The 15,435-nt window shown below is 42.5% G+C and overlaps 1 protein-coding gene across 18 annotated transcripts in view; it reads left to right on the forward strand.

Moving 5' to 3' along the window:
• Nucleotides 1–14,672, forward strand: part of THRB (thyroid hormone receptor beta) — a 370,384-nt gene extending 355,712 nt beyond the window's left edge. For 16 of the 18 annotated variants that reach the window (XM_023207293.2, XM_031935260.1, XM_031935261.1 and 13 more), the window contains 3 exons: nucleotides 293–439; nucleotides 5,960–6,218; nucleotides 10,540–14,672. In XM_023207293.2, coding sequence (XP_023063061.1) covers nucleotides 293–439; nucleotides 5,960–6,218; nucleotides 10,540–10,781 — 648 coding nt within the window. In that variant the 3' untranslated portion in view covers nucleotides 10,782–14,672. The remainder of the gene's footprint in view (nucleotides 1–292; nucleotides 440–5,959; nucleotides 6,219–10,539) is intronic. The other 2 variants (XM_031935264.1, XM_023207284.1) reach the window with 2 other exon arrangements.
• Nucleotides 14,673–15,435: the final 763 nt, after the last annotated feature.

Genomic DNA, 15,435 nt, shown 5'->3' on the forward strand with positions numbered 1-15,435 from the left:
ACCCAAATTCCTGTTCTTTCTCTTATCTGTCTCTGTCTTGCTCGCTCACTCTTTGCAGCAACAGTCCTGTAAACATTGTCACTGGGGGCCTATGAAAGCAATGGCCAAGACATGTATCTTTACTCAAAGAAATAAGTGATGTGTAAACTGTGCAGTTTGTTAATAAATGATATGAAAACTGGAAAGTGTACAGGATATCAGTTCAGAAGAGATTTTCTGCCACATAAGAACTATGATAAATAAAGTTCCCTTCAACTTCTTCATTTAAATCTTTCTTTTTTCTCCTCCTTAGCCAGAAGACATTGGACAAGCACCAATAGTCAATGCCCCAGAAGGTGGAAAGGTTGACTTGGAAGCCTTCAGCCATTTTACAAAAATCATCACACCAGCAATTACCAGAGTGGTGGATTTTGCCAAAAAGTTGCCTATGTTTTGTGAGGTGAGGATGTTGTTTTTCCTTCTGCATTATTTTTAATTATAGTTTCACCAGTTTCCAGGAATACAGGGTATTATTTACAATTTAATGTTAATTAGTAGGGACTTAATCATATGAAAGCAACGTCAGTACAAAATGAAAATGCATTCTATTTCATTGTATTCCCCACTTTCTGTATTTAGTCATCATTCATTAGCTTGTCTGTGTAAAGCCCATCAAGATCCTCTTCATCCCCCTGATTCCAGGCATTGAGAAATAATGATAGCAATAGACTCCATTTATTCAGCACCTACGATGTCCTAGTTACCACAGTCAGGTACTCGGGTTTGCCCACATTAAATCTAATCCTTCTAACAGATTTGCAGGGTCGCTTGTATTAATCCCATTTTCGGAGGGGGCAATCAAGATCAAAGAGATTAAGTTATCCAAATGTGACATCATGGTTGGAATCTAGGTCTGTATTCTTCCCAGTGCATATCCCAGTGAGATGACTGTGTGGTCATTTCTGAATCCTCAAGAATATGTTAAATGCCCCTCACAGAACCAGGCTCTTAATATCCCCACAAATCTTTCCTCTTTTCCTATAAGCTTACTCTTGCTTGTCCCATCTTCCGGGCACCCTGTAGAACTGTCCCACCAGTTCATCGACTTTCCCTTTGGGACACTTGAACTTCATCAGGCCTGCCCTGTGGTGGCAGATGCCACAGTCTCTACAGTCAGCTACATGGGCAAGAATCCTAAACAAGTTATCCAATATCTTCAAACTTCACTTATCTCATCTTTAAAATGGGGATTACAATAGTGTCTACCTCTTAGAGCTATTGAAAGGGTTTTTAAGTGGGATAATATATTTGTAAAGAGATTAGACAGTGCCTGAGTTATAATAAGTATTCCATAAAGTTTAGCTGCTAATACTGCTTTTATTTTATCTGTTACATTTCCATCCTGCCTCTAACCTTCCTTTTGTTTTGTTTTTAATGAAATGGGGTTATGTTTTCTGGAGAACTTTAAAAACAAATTTCATAAGGTGCTTGTCTATTGCTCTGCATACCTTCAAAGGGGACCAGAAAGATACCAAATACAGAGGGGCACGGGCAGCTGTGAGCCCCTTAGGTAAGCGGGCTGAGTGATACGTGATCCTGGTCTCACCTAAAAAGAAGCTAAGTTTCCATACCTGGAATGACTCCCTGCTGCCGTGGCTTCCAGCTCTCTTGTGTCTTTGCGTCTGCAATAATGGGAGCCCAGCTAGAATCAGAGGGACACAGAGACCTCAGACATTATGGGGACACTTCTCACTGCCGATTTCTGAGCCTCCACAGAAGCCATACCCAGAAGGACAGGGAAGTGGGCTTCGGGAAACAGATAGCTTGCCCGTAGACCTAGCTGAGAGAGCACATTTGCCTCCCTCTTAGCCCCAGCTTCACTGTGGTGGGGGCCAGGTATCTTAGTTCAGGCCACTACAACAGAATACCATAGACTGGGTGGCTTAAAAACAATAGAAATTTATGTCTTACAGTTCTGGAGGCTGGGATGTTCAAGATCAAGGTACCAGCAGATTGTCTGGTGAGGGCCTGCTTCCTGATTCATAGACAGCTGTCTTCTCATTGTGTCCCCTCATGATGGACAGGACAAAGGAGCTATTTAGGATCTCTTTTACAAGGCACAAATCCCATTCATGGAGGCCTCACTCTCATGACCTCATCACCTCCCAAAGACCCCGCCTTCAATACCATCACAATGGGGATTAGGTTGCAATATATGGATTTTGAAGGGATACAGACCTTCAGTCTATAGCACCAGGGTACCTGATATGCTACTACCCACGGCCTTGCAGTAGCAATGACTCAGACCCCACACCTAAAGAAGTCAGTAGGTGCTGAGGAAGGGACTTTGACTTATATCTCTGTGTTGGCCATGGAGCTGCCCATGCCTTTGATGCCTTTTTTAAAAGTAGACATCTATTAACATTTTAGAGGATATTACAAAAATTACACTATTCATTGAAGGTTTATTTATACAACATAAAGGTAATGATTTATGGTAACACTACAAGATTTTGGCACCTATTTTAGTCTTTCTTCAAATATTTATGTGTGTACACACACACATACACATATATACATATATATGAAGTATAAAATATATTTAATGTATACCACAATGTACTGTATATGAAATTATTTTTAACTTTTTATTAAAGAATGTATATATGTCATAAGAGTGCAGCTCAATAAATTTTTACAAACTGAACCCACCCACATGATCGGCACCAAGGTAAAGAAACAGATCGTTACCAGCACCGGTCACTGAACTAACTTTTTACCCTCAGTGGGAGGACACAGTATTTACATATGTTTTCACAAAATGATTTTCAATGACCACATAGTATTCCAAATAATACATCTGCCATAAATTGTGTTATCTGTTTTTACTGGATCTATAGTTCATTTCCAATTTTTCACTAATAAAAATATGCTGATGTGAATTTTCTGGCAACTATATCCTGCTCACATCACTGACTATGTCTGACATGGAATTTAAGGACCAAGATACACAGGCTTTTGATACGTGCTGCCAAATTGCCCTCGAAAGAGAAAGTACGTGCACTCTCACGTCCGCACCGACGGGCTCGTTTCCCCTCACTCCTGCCAATTCTGGCTGCATCTTTCTGTTTTGTTTGCGGGGATGGTTGTGGTTTCCTGGACCTCTCTTGGTCCTCTCCCTGGCTGTGTCCCTTTGCCCCCAGTTCTTGGGTCTGAGGAGGAACTCTACTGAGTCTGTCACCTCTACAGCTCCAGCCAGCCTGCCAGTCACATGGTGCCCTTCGAATGCCACCCCTCGCCCCAGAGATTTTTTTTTTTTTTTAATGTAAAGCTCATGTAAACCACTGAAGATATATTTCAATTGAAGGAAGAAAACAGAAGCAGCAGCCGTCTCCACCACCAGGAGCAAACACACTGCGTACTTTCGTCCGTGGCAAGGGTGAGGGGTCAACACGGAACTTTTCAAGCACAGGTTGTGGCAAGCTTATCTATCCAAGTTTCCCTAAAAGTCCAAGCCTATTTCATTTTTGATTCCGTCTCTCCTTCTACCCTGATATCATGTGGTCGGCCGATTACAAAAGACGATGGCGGTGGGATGGTGGGAGCACCTTTACAGCAGAGATGCATGTGCCCTCTGTCTTTGAGGCCTCCTGATGACCTTTAGCCTTTTATACTCTCTTGGAAACCCAAAAGAGAGGAATTAACTGTATAGGTTCGTGAACTACCCATGGAGTGGGCTGGAGATCTCAGGTGGTCTTGAGAGCCAGGGGTCTCTTGCCAGAGGCGGTTTATCACATCTGCTATTCAAACTGTGTTCATGATAATTGTTCTTCTAAGATCCATGCCAACCCGCCAAACAAGACTGGCATGACACCAGGGGCTTCACAAGATCTGAAATCATCACTGGCAGAGCTGCCAAAACAACATGCAAAATCACTCCTAGAGTGCAGGGCCCTGTCGTCTTTGCCAGTCAACCTGAGTGATGCTCTCCTAAGGAGGCAGGAAGAACCTGTGGGAGTATCCCTGCATCTCCGCCTGTCAGGCCCTTGTTGAGTGTTCTCACAATGAAAGCATTTTGGCAGGTGTCTAAGAGATTATTTGCCCACGTGTTGAAACAAATCTCACCAGGATCCTACAAATCCCTCTTAAAGGAAAAGGCATCTGGCCCAGTTTTTAAACCATTGGTGATCCTTTGCAAATACTTATTCAGCTTTTATTTAAATTTGAACTAATCTTCAACAGTTGGTATTTAAACTGGAAATTTGGAAAGGAAAATTTCTACTTCATCTATAATCAGAATTGGTTTCAAAGGTGGGGCCTGCCCAAGTTTGCATACTTTGTGACACATTTTAAAAATAAATGGTTTGATCAGATTAGTAACTTCTTGTTGCTGTTCTATGCTAGTCGTTCTCAAGAGTGGGCTCTGTGAACCAGCAACATAAGTATTACCTGGGAACTTGGGGGAAATGCAGAAACTCAGGGGTTGGGGCCAGCAATCTGTGTTTAACCATCAGAACCTAGACAAAAGCAAATCACAGTGCTTTTTAAAAAACGAGTGGAAGGAGAGAATTCATATGTATGGATTCCAGAATCAAATATGCAATGACTTATTCTGAAGAAAAAGCCAAGGAGTTTGAAATTAACTGGTAAAGTGACTAGGCTGAACTAGTGAAAAATATAAAATGCCCAGTATTTTAGACGTAATTCAGTTGTATTACTTTTATATAATAACCTAAATTGGACTGGTCGAGAATTGCCAAGAGCATTTCCCAAAAGAAATCTGTAACTGCTCTAATGAAGAGATAGATATTAGGTGTTACTCACATATTTGTTGTTTATGGGAACTCGGTCATATCCATGGTAAAAAGAGTTATGTTTCCTTCTTCTCTTGGCATTGGATTCTGACAGATCCAGTTTCAAATCCTAGCCTCACCCATGAAACATTCATGTGACCACCCCACCCCCACACCCAGCTTGTTACCCTCTCAGTGCCTAGATTTCCACATCTGTAAGTAATATGGAATTCGAATATTTACCTCATTGTACTGCCGTGAAGATTAAATGAGGTGATGCATGGAAATCTGGGCATGATGCCCAGTTCATCAAACACACCCATTTACTAATAGCCTTCCAACTACTTTGATAATGGCATTTAATTAAACAGTCTCCCCTTCCAGAAAATAAGATTCTGGTTTTTATTATTTTGCCTATGAGCAAAGGTATTTTTTATTATTAATGTTGCCACATTCCCACAAATCCTAATTAACAGGGTAACCAAATGAGCTTAAAAGGAGATTGCAACACTGGCAGAAAGACCCAGTGTGTTGAGTAATCCTGTGTCTAAGGTGCTGAGAAGAACACATCCTCGGGAGTCAGGACGACTGAATTCTGCTCTCCCCTCTGCCTTTAAGTCCCTGGGTGACTTTACATGAAGCTTATATCTCAGGGCCTCATGGGCAACATGTATCTCTCCCAACAACCCTCTAGTTTTGTGCCAAGAGGCTCCAAGAGCAAATGTGCTTCAAAAACCAAAAGGAAGCCCAGTTGCCAGCTAAACAGTAGGGTAAGCTGTTACCTATTCAAGCTACAAGACAAAAAAACAAACAAGTAAAAATGGAGAGTTTCACATAAACCCTGCTCTCAAGCAGTCATCAGTTAAGGTTATAATACAAACCCCCAAACTGAGGGGTTATCAGCACAGCTTCACACATGACTGTAATAGCATTTGGAGAACTGTATCTGTCATAAAAGCAATGCAAACTCCTGACGTTAAAGTTGGTGCAGATTACAGTCAACTTTGAATATGAAAAATGGTTGTTGAAAGCCTGCAGCCAAGTAGGGAAGGGAAACCCATGGGCTCAAACAATGCAGGACAAATGTTCGTCACAAGGTTATTCCTATTGCTTTTGAGATATTGTATGTTGTTCCTGACTGGCATTTTTCCATTTGTTCTTTGCTGACATGAGCTGGTTCTTTTCAGCTGCCATGTGAAGACCAGATCATCCTCCTCAAAGGCTGCTGCATGGAGATCATGTCCCTTCGCGCTGCTGTGCGCTATGACCCAGAAAGTGAGACTTTAACCTTGAATGGGGAAATGGCAGTGACACGGGGCCAGCTGAAAAATGGGGGTCTTGGGGTGGTGTCAGACGCCATCTTTGACCTGGGCATGTCTCTGTCTTCTTTCAACCTGGATGACACTGAAGTAGCCCTCCTTCAGGCCGTCCTGCTGATGTCTTCAGGTGAGTATGCCTAGACTCGTTAGTGGACATCCAAAGAGCTTTTGCTTGTCTAGTGCTAATTCCAATCACTTGAGTTTTCAGTCCCCCTTTAGCTTCAGAACATAGCTCGCTCTTCTTCAGTGAGAAATTGCAGACTTGCCACTGGACTGGGAACTTACAGGGGGGTGTCAGATGTCTGATGCTTTTTGCAGTGTCCCAGGATAGAAAGAAGCCAAAGGAGCCATCTTAAAGACTCTATGAAGTGATCCGCCTTTGGTGGATACTCTGCAGCCCTCTTCGTAGTCTCTGGCCAAACCTGCCTCCTTCTGGTTTGGGGTATGCCAGATACGGATGTGAATGACCACACGATTGTGTGTGGAAACCATGGATGCAAGCTAGAATTTGTTTGTGGCTTAGCTACAACTGAAGTTTCAGTTATCTACTGCTAAATAGCACACCATCCCAAAACTTAGTGGCTTAAACAGCCAAGATGGCTGGAGTTCAGCTGGGACATCAAACACTGGTTCAGGCCTCCCTCTATGCGACCTTTCCTCCTGCAGGGTAGACTTCTTACTTAGCTGTTGATTTCCAAGACCCAAGCACACGAAAGCAGAAGCTGCAGATCCCACGAGGCCCAGTCTCAAATCACACAGCATCACTTTATCCACATTGAATTGGCCAAAACAAGTCTGAGTGCCAGCCAGGACTCAACAGTCCCCCTGTAGATGGGAGGAGAGCGCAGAATGGGCAGCCGTCTGTAAGCCACTACACATCAAACCCTTTCAGGCAAGATAGTTTTAAATAGAAGTAGTTTCAGAGTCCTCTGCATTTTCAGGGCACGCAAGTGTTGCTGTGCTTTGGCACTTGTCACTCTGCACTGTAACTACCTGCTTCTCTTGTCCACGTAAGTCCCTGTGGACTTTTTTTTTTTTTTTTTTTTTTTTTTGAGGACATGAATATGTCTGATTGTACATCCAGCACCTAAGTCAGTGTTCAGTAGAATTCAAGAAATGCTTATTGGATAAATGGCTGAATATGTGGGTAAAATATACATCGAGAATCCTTTGTAGAGTCGCTGCTTCCTGGTTAACTCCATAGGATTTTTTTTTTTTTAAACCTGAGACAGGCTCTTGCACTATTGCCCAGGCTGGAGTGCAGTGGTGTAAACACAGCTCATCGCAGACTTGACCTGCTGGGCTCAAGAGATTCTCCTGCCTCAGCCTCTCCAGGCACATACCACCACCCCTGGCTAATTGTTCATTGTTTTGTAGAGAGAGACGGGTCTCACTATGTTGCCCAGGCTGGTCTTGAACTCCTGGGCTCAAATGATCTTCTCACCTCAGCCTCCCAAAGTGCTGGGATTATAGGCATGAGCCACCACGCCTGGCCTAGAATTCTTTTTTTAAAGCTGATCTAGAAATGTATTTACTATAGGAAATTTAGATATGGCAGACTTTTCAAAAAGAAATATTTCCTTTTATTATGGAAAATTTCAAGGGTAAGTAGATAGAATAGCATCATGAACTCCCATGTACACTGTGGCACACAGACTCCAGACCAACCCCCCACACTCCCCACCTCCTAGTGTTCACACCCTGGATAATCTCCGGTCCTTCAGTGTGTGCAGGACCCGTGCCTTGATTCTAACCAAGAGAGTATGGCAAATTTGATGTCACCCCCATGTGATTACATTACATAATCTAAGATTCCCTCTTGCTGGCAGACTTGCTCTAGGAACTCTCCGTGCCAGCTTCGTGAGGTAAACCACCATGTGGGGAAAGTTCCCATGACAGGAGCTGTAGACAACCTCTAGGGCTGAGGGTAGTCTCCAGCAACAGCCAGCAAGAAATGGGGCCCACAGTCATTCAGGAGAATTATTCTCGGAGAAATAAAATTTACAGCTTATCCAAGCTTCTCTTCACATACTCCCTGTGTGACTTTGGGTGACCCCTAGCTTCTCTGGGCTTCAGTGACCTTTAAAATGAAGAAATTAAGCTACATACACGGGAATTATATTTCTGGAGGGACTCATGGTAATTTTTTTAGCTGAGATTTTAGAGGTACAAAGACACTTTTAAATAATGTTGGATCACACCATGAGAAAGCTATTTCTTTGACAGTTTTCTCTTCCTGGTTATATCTCCTTCCAAATAAGGCAAGGAGAGAGACTCAGTGTGGTGCTAGTCTGCCTTTAACACCTCTCTAACACTTACTAACCTTCCTTTTTAACAAAGAGAGAGCGGATCTCAGGAGCAATGTTCAGCCAGAACCTTCAGCTCCAGAGTAACAAAGGCTTTTGCCATGCATCCATTTTTGTGGTTATCTTCTTATTTACGTCAAATGGATTTTTATTACTGAATAATAAGATGTTTCCTCTTTAGTGGGTCAGTTTCACAGATTATTAAGCAAATCATAGTAAGATAGATAAAGGGAGAAGTAGGCGGAGATGGCAAAAACTGAATGTGATGCCAGACACTATCAAACACCAAAGTGAATGATTCTTCCCAGTTCTCTCATGTTGTGAGGCTGACACTGCCTGACAGCTACAGGACAACTTAATAACTTTTCACAACCCACCCTCCCTAGTGATGTGGACCCTCTTCATTAATACTGCCAGGACCAGGAAAATATTACAAGACACTGTGCATTTGGCAAATGATAGCTGCCTGTCGGAGCCCCAAATCTCTAATTCCTCTGCAGCCTGATGTTCTAAGCCCCATGTTTTGTGTGCCATTTCAGTTACACAATATCTTAGACTTTTTCTTCAAAGACTTTTCCAAGAGCCACTACTTCTAAGTTCCTTGGTCCTGCCGTGCAAAAAGAAAAAATGAAAATGATCTGAAAGACATTCCTCTGAGAACTTTTGTCTTAAGGAGTTAAAATGGTCTTCAGTCTTTAAAATGTTTCTCTCTTCATAAACCTGTTCAGTGCAATTCAGGCATCATCAAAATGTCAATTCGTACTCGCTGTGTCATTTATGTGACCATCTCATCTTTATCTCTTTAATGCCACAAAACCCACATTGTATTTTCCCTTTGAAAGAATACATCCGAAGCAATAATATGTTGATCTTCTATCTGGATTAAAAATTAAAGGGTCCTGTGGAAAATTCTTGCACACTCAAAGAAAGAGAGAAGATAGGGGAGAGGGAGAGAAGGAGAACCAGCAAATCCACAGAGCAGCTTCATCAAATATGAAGGAAAACACAAGATAAAAATGTACAAATTTCCATTTGAGCTAAATAGGGGATTCCAAAAGCCCGTATGTTTTGTTAGTTTGTTTAGACTCAGAAGGGTGAATTGAGACATTAGCCCTGATTCTTCCTTTCCAATGAAGCAGAACCCTGTTTAGATTCCTACTGATACAAACACCTCCATAGTTGGACCTTTGAAGTGTGAATTCATTTGAATTGAAGAGAACTGAGCAGGGGTGTGTTGGGCCTCCTGGAGCTATTTGAGGAATTCATCCAGGTTTATAGATTATTTTTGTCACCCAAGTGTCTGCAGCCCAGCTATTCCCCAGTTGTCCAGCCTCCTTGTGTCACCCCTTTGTTTATCACTTTTGGAAACTGACTTGAGCCTCTCCCACATACTGTGGGAAGCCCAGTAGTCTATGCAGGACTTGGAAAGATTTCCTGGGCTTTCCAGGGTCCCGGTGTCCTCTCACTCCAGCTCCCACTGTAGCTGTTCTCTTCTCTGCATGGGGTGACTCTGGCACAGCTCCCCTCCCCTTTTCTTTTCATTTCAATTCCAAAATAATGACTAAAACCAGGCTGCTATGGTAGCAATTTTACTAAAGGCATAAGGAAAGGAAAGGCCAGTTCATTGCAGCCTGGAAGACAACACAAAGTTAAACATGGTGTTTCTTGGTCCTCAAGGAAATGTCTTACTATTCTGCATTCTTCCTTTGGCCTCAGGCCTGCTGCAATGTCCTCAGTCCCTTCATATATCTCCCCTTTCTATGCATGTCCATGCTAGTCCTCTCCCCTCTCCCAGGCAGCCAGTGAAAATTCAAAATTGTTCCCCTCATCTTGCAGAATATTTCAGCTGTCAGCCTTCTCCTCCTGTACCCTAGGAGGGAGGCATCACCTTTCACACCCAAGAAGGTGATCTGTCTAAACAGAGATATTTATCTGAACAAAGTACTGCCTCTCTTCATAGAAATGATGCCACTCTCCTGGTACCTGGTCCCTGGAGCACCAGAGTTCACGCTGCATCCATGCTTATGGCTAAGAGGGAAGACCCTAGATCTGCCCGCCTCCCACTAAAGGCCTGGAATTGGACAAAGCAAGCCTTCCCTATTCCATCTCTGAATCAATGTCCATCTTCTCTCTTCCCCGCAGATCGCCCGGGGCTCGCCTGTGTTGAGAGAATAGAAAAGTACCAAGATAGTTTCCTGCTGGCCTTTGAACACTATATCAATTACCGAAAACACCACGTGACACACTTTTGGCCAAAACTCCTGATGAAGGTGACAGACCTGCGGATGATAGGAGCCTGCCATGCCAGCCGCTTCCTGCACATGAAGGTGGAATGCCCCACGGAACTCTTCCCCCCTTTGTTCTTGGAAGTGTTCGAGGATTAGACTGACTGGATTCATTCTCATAATTCCTACAGCACTACTGGGTGTCATTTCATTCCATTGCCTAGCTCTTCTTTGTTTGTTTCTTTGTGTCAGGAGGGATTATTTGGGAGGGAAAAGGGAAGTAGTCCTTGGCATAGACATGGATGAAATTGCCCCTTGAATGCGGGTACTTGAAACTATTGCATTTCGTTCTCCGGTCCTTTGATGTGAATGCTCTGAAGGTTTTACGGTTGTGGAGGTGGGGTGGGGGACAATCATTAACTCACCAGCACCAAGCATCACCAGCTCCCACCCATCCCCAGTCCGAGACTCGAGTCAGCAAAATGGCACTGCAGGACACTAAAGAAGCCTTAAAACCAAGATAATACGACCACCTCCACCCAATCCTGATGTGTGCAGGGCTGAAGTTAGCAGAGTACAGACCACGTTTAGTTAGATGTGGCTTTCAGCCTTTTAGGGAAAGACTCAAACAAATTCGCATCTGTTCAAGAGCATGCTGTTTCCAGCACTCTTTATCGTCTCCTAGGAGCATAACTTGGAATGCACAGGAATATTTGTGTCCTAAAAAATAAGTTGTCCTTCCAATATCATTTTTATACCCTTATTAGATTTAATTCAAGTTATACAAGGGTGTGACTCAAGGATGTACAGATATTGACTGACTGAGGCCAACAAGGAAAATAATTTTTTTCAGTCAGCCCAGAGAAATTAGAAATCCTCATCAATGTCAGTGATTCCGTGGTTTCCAGAAATTCATAGTATTACCTCACAGTAGGAAGGCTTCTTTCCCATTTAGGCTCAGACAACATTTACAGAAATCAAACCTATTCACAGGGTGGCACCCCTTTTCTGTGGCATCTGATCTGTCATCTCCCAAGCTCCCGAACTTCTTTATCCAGGTTGTATCTTTGCTGAGCTGACAACAGGTTTCTCTATGGATCAAATATTCTAATCAAGGAAAGATACGCTGAAATTTCAGTCTTCTTCCAGAGAAATTCTGAGGAGAGATTAGTGCAGCTACATTCTGAGTTGAAGGAAATGCACTGTTCTGAGGGCCCCTTCGTGTCCTGATGGCTGAAGGATGCTTCCTTCTGGTTAGATCCTCAAGCTCCTTGCCTCATTGACAAATGTCTCCTAGTCCCCTTTTTCCCTCTGACTGAGGCACTACATAGCTTGACTATCTCTAAACAGAGACTGGCCCTGCTACTGACCCTCCTGTCCCTCTTATAGCACACCCTGACAGATACTCAACAGAAAACACCTGCAGACCATGTGCACACTTACCTTTCCTGCCCAACCTGCCTTCCCAATGGCCCATGCTAGAATAGCTTGTGCCCAGAAAACAAACAGTGACACTTCATCTCTTCAGTGTCAGAAAATGGGCATAGAATGTACCCATGCAATTGAATGTATCTCATTCTCCACTGGCATAGTAGATATAAAGTATTCCTTTGCCTACCTTTTACTGCCTTATCCTGGAAATATTGGGGAAAATAAGCCATATCAGTGAGATTTACCTAAAAACAAAGGAAGGAAAGTCACTGTGAAAACCAAGTAGATGCTTTAAGTTTGGTGGAGCATAACTGGCCCAGAAGTCTGGGTGCCTGAGTTCTAGGGCATGCTCTGTCAGCTGGTAGATTTGTAATTCTAGGTCTTGGTTTTCTCACCTGGTGAATAAGTCATGATCTCTAAAACCCTTCCTGCCCTTAATATTGTATGCATTTCAAGGGGAAAAAATCTGGTTCCTTTGATTTTTTTTTTTAACACTTAAATTCCTAACTTTATTAGACAAGAAGTATGGCCCACTTAACAGTTAAGGAACATAAATTTGGTATTGACTCGAAATAATAATTTGACACAATACTAGTCAATCATTTAGAGTCCTTGGAAAAAGAAGAGGAACAGCACTGAAAATTCCAAGTGTGATTGGAAATTATCTGGGAGCGGGGAATTAAATGTTCAATGCATGAAAGCAATTGTACTGGCTTCTGGGAAAAAGGAAACAAGAACATTGCTATGGAACTTGTTACCCAAAGAAAGAAAGAAAGTGAAAAGATTTACAGTTATAAGCACGAAGGTCATTGGCAGATTACCTGCTTTATCTATAGACAGATCGTTTTGGGGTTTGGTTTTGTCTAGGCAGTCTCTGGCCAGGCTCCTTAAGTGCTTGCTCTGCTAATATTTCAGCTTCCTCTCTTGACTCTTTGAGGAACCACACTTTGGAAGACAAACACTTAGCCACCTCTGTGCTCCAGGGTAACCCTGAGAAGCTCTGCTGTCTGGGGCAAGCTTTCTTTCCAAAGGGAATGAGAGGAAGGCAAGCAGGCAGGGTCCTGCAGCATCAGGCCTTCTGGGGAAAGTTTCCTCGTTTTGTTTGACAGGGTCCTCAGTACATCGGGCACCCAGATTTGAATATAAGTTCAGAGCCTGATCTCAAGCCAAATCAGAATGCTTTAGGGACTAACCATGATCGAGAATTGGCCAAATGGTATAGCATATAACAGCCATCCAGCCAGCCCAAGTAAAGGAACACTTGATCCTTGGCACCTTAAATGATTGCCTTCAATAGGCAAACTGCTGGTCTGGAAATCTTGTTGAAGGCTGAATACTTCATGTGGAGTAGGACAAGCCTTAGCCCACTTCAGGTTGAAAGGAAAGGCCATAGGACTCAAAAGACAATGACTCTGAAACTTAACTCCTTCCTTCTGAAGCTGACAGAGGTACTTAGTGCATCTCAAGACTCCATCTCATAAAACTCATTTGTGAGGGATTTGCTCTAGATTTTTCTAAACGTTTTTTCATCTATTGTCCAGACTTGCAAATCCAGTGTGGACCTGACGGAGACACCCTTCACACCTGCGCTCCCACCCCCTCGGCAGGGAGACGTCTCAGTAGAGGAGAACACACCCATTATGCTGGGATTCGTATTTATAAATCACTTCCCTTTTAGGGATGAGTGGTGTGGGGTGTGTGTGCATGCGTGTGAACGTGTGCGCGTGCGTGTGCGTGTGTGACCCTCAAGTGTACTTTGCTGTTCAATTTAGACGTGCAGTATTTCCAGAAACAATGAAAAAAGTAAGATGTTTTCTTCTTTATGATTCTGCTCAAAACACCACGTGCCGCCTCAGAGCTTTTTCTAGAGCCTCGGTCCTCAATGACGCGCTTGACGTGTTGATGCCTCAGCCCAGCGAAACCCCCTCACCTGTGCCCCGGGCGACAGCTCTTCAGTGTGCAGTGCAGGCCTGGGGTGGACTGCCAGGCCTTCGCTCTGTACCAGCAACGCCGTTCTTGTTGCTCCTCCCTGAACAGGGGTACAAGCCCTGGCCCCTCCTCGACACTAAGCCCCCCAGACTCAGCCTCCAAGGAACCGCTGAGCACCCTCGAAGCATGTCATTGTCAGTGATACCTTTTTATTCTATGGAACTCTAACCTATTCGTGTCATATTGACCTTTTGCTGCATGAGTCATAAATTATGAAATCAGTCTTACGGTTTTTGAAATGTAGCCAGCATTTGTAAGGCTAAACCTTTTTCATGAACTGAATTTAAGTGAATACCCAAGCCACAGTTCCTCTTCAAATGGAGAGTGATGATCGACGTTTGAATCTCTTTGCCCTTTCCAACGGCTATGGCATCAGGTTCTAAAATAAGCTCGTAATTTTTCCTGTTATTTTAATAATATGGAAATATTAGCATAGTGTTTCTTTTGATAGTGATAGACTATAATCCATATTTAAATTTTATAGAGAAGAAATTTTATTGTACTGTGATGTAGATATTTATTATCCAGGTAAGGATTTGCCCGGTGTGTATTTTTTACAATTGAGACATTTTACTTTAATCTTTAAAAAAAAAAAAAAAAATGCGTTAAAAAACACACTCAAAAAAAAAAGAAAAGAAAAGAAAAACAGACTGGGGGAAAAAAGGTTTGGCCTTATCACAGAATTTTTACTGTGCTGTATAAATGTTTGCAAATGCGAAAAGTGTGCATTTATAGTATGTTTCCACATTAATTAATGCCGCCTTCAAGAGCAATATTGTGCAGGTAAAACGCTGTTTGTGGCTTTCTGTTGCACAGTTAAAGCTGACCCGCCCTATGCACAAGACAATCAAATATAAATCTGTCCTCCTCAGGATGCAGATAATACTCATGTAAATTATGGAGCACAATGTAAGGCAAAAGAAGACACTTTACATATGTTTTGTTGATACAGAAATTATCAGGGCATGAATGAACTGATGTGACATTATGCCACTTCTTTCTTTTGGTTCTCCCTTATTAACTTGGCATTTTTAATTTGACCATAGAGCCAAACTGGTTCTCCACACTTTCCTCATAGAAAATCCTTTTTTTTTTTTTTTCCCATAATGTTTTCATGCCCTGAGAATCAGAAAAATACTACAGAATAGAAAAAGATTTAGTCATTGGAAGATTTGTGTTTTGCAAACAGTGTTAAGTGATATTGCTAGATGGTGATATTTTTTTCAGCCTAAAACTCTGTTGAAATCTGTGATCAAAATGTTTTAAACTATCCAAAAAAAATTTGTATATTTGGGAAAAATGGATTTTTACATAGCTTTTGTATGCAGATATAAAACTGTAATTATGAATATAGTGGGCGTAGATAAACTCATAAGCTTAAATTCTAAAAAAG

This window comes from Piliocolobus tephrosceles, chromosome 2 (assembly GCF_002776525.5).
Source record: "Piliocolobus tephrosceles isolate RC106 chromosome 2, ASM277652v3, whole genome shotgun sequence".
Lineage (NCBI taxonomy): Eukaryota > Metazoa > Chordata > Mammalia > Primates > Cercopithecidae > Piliocolobus > Piliocolobus tephrosceles.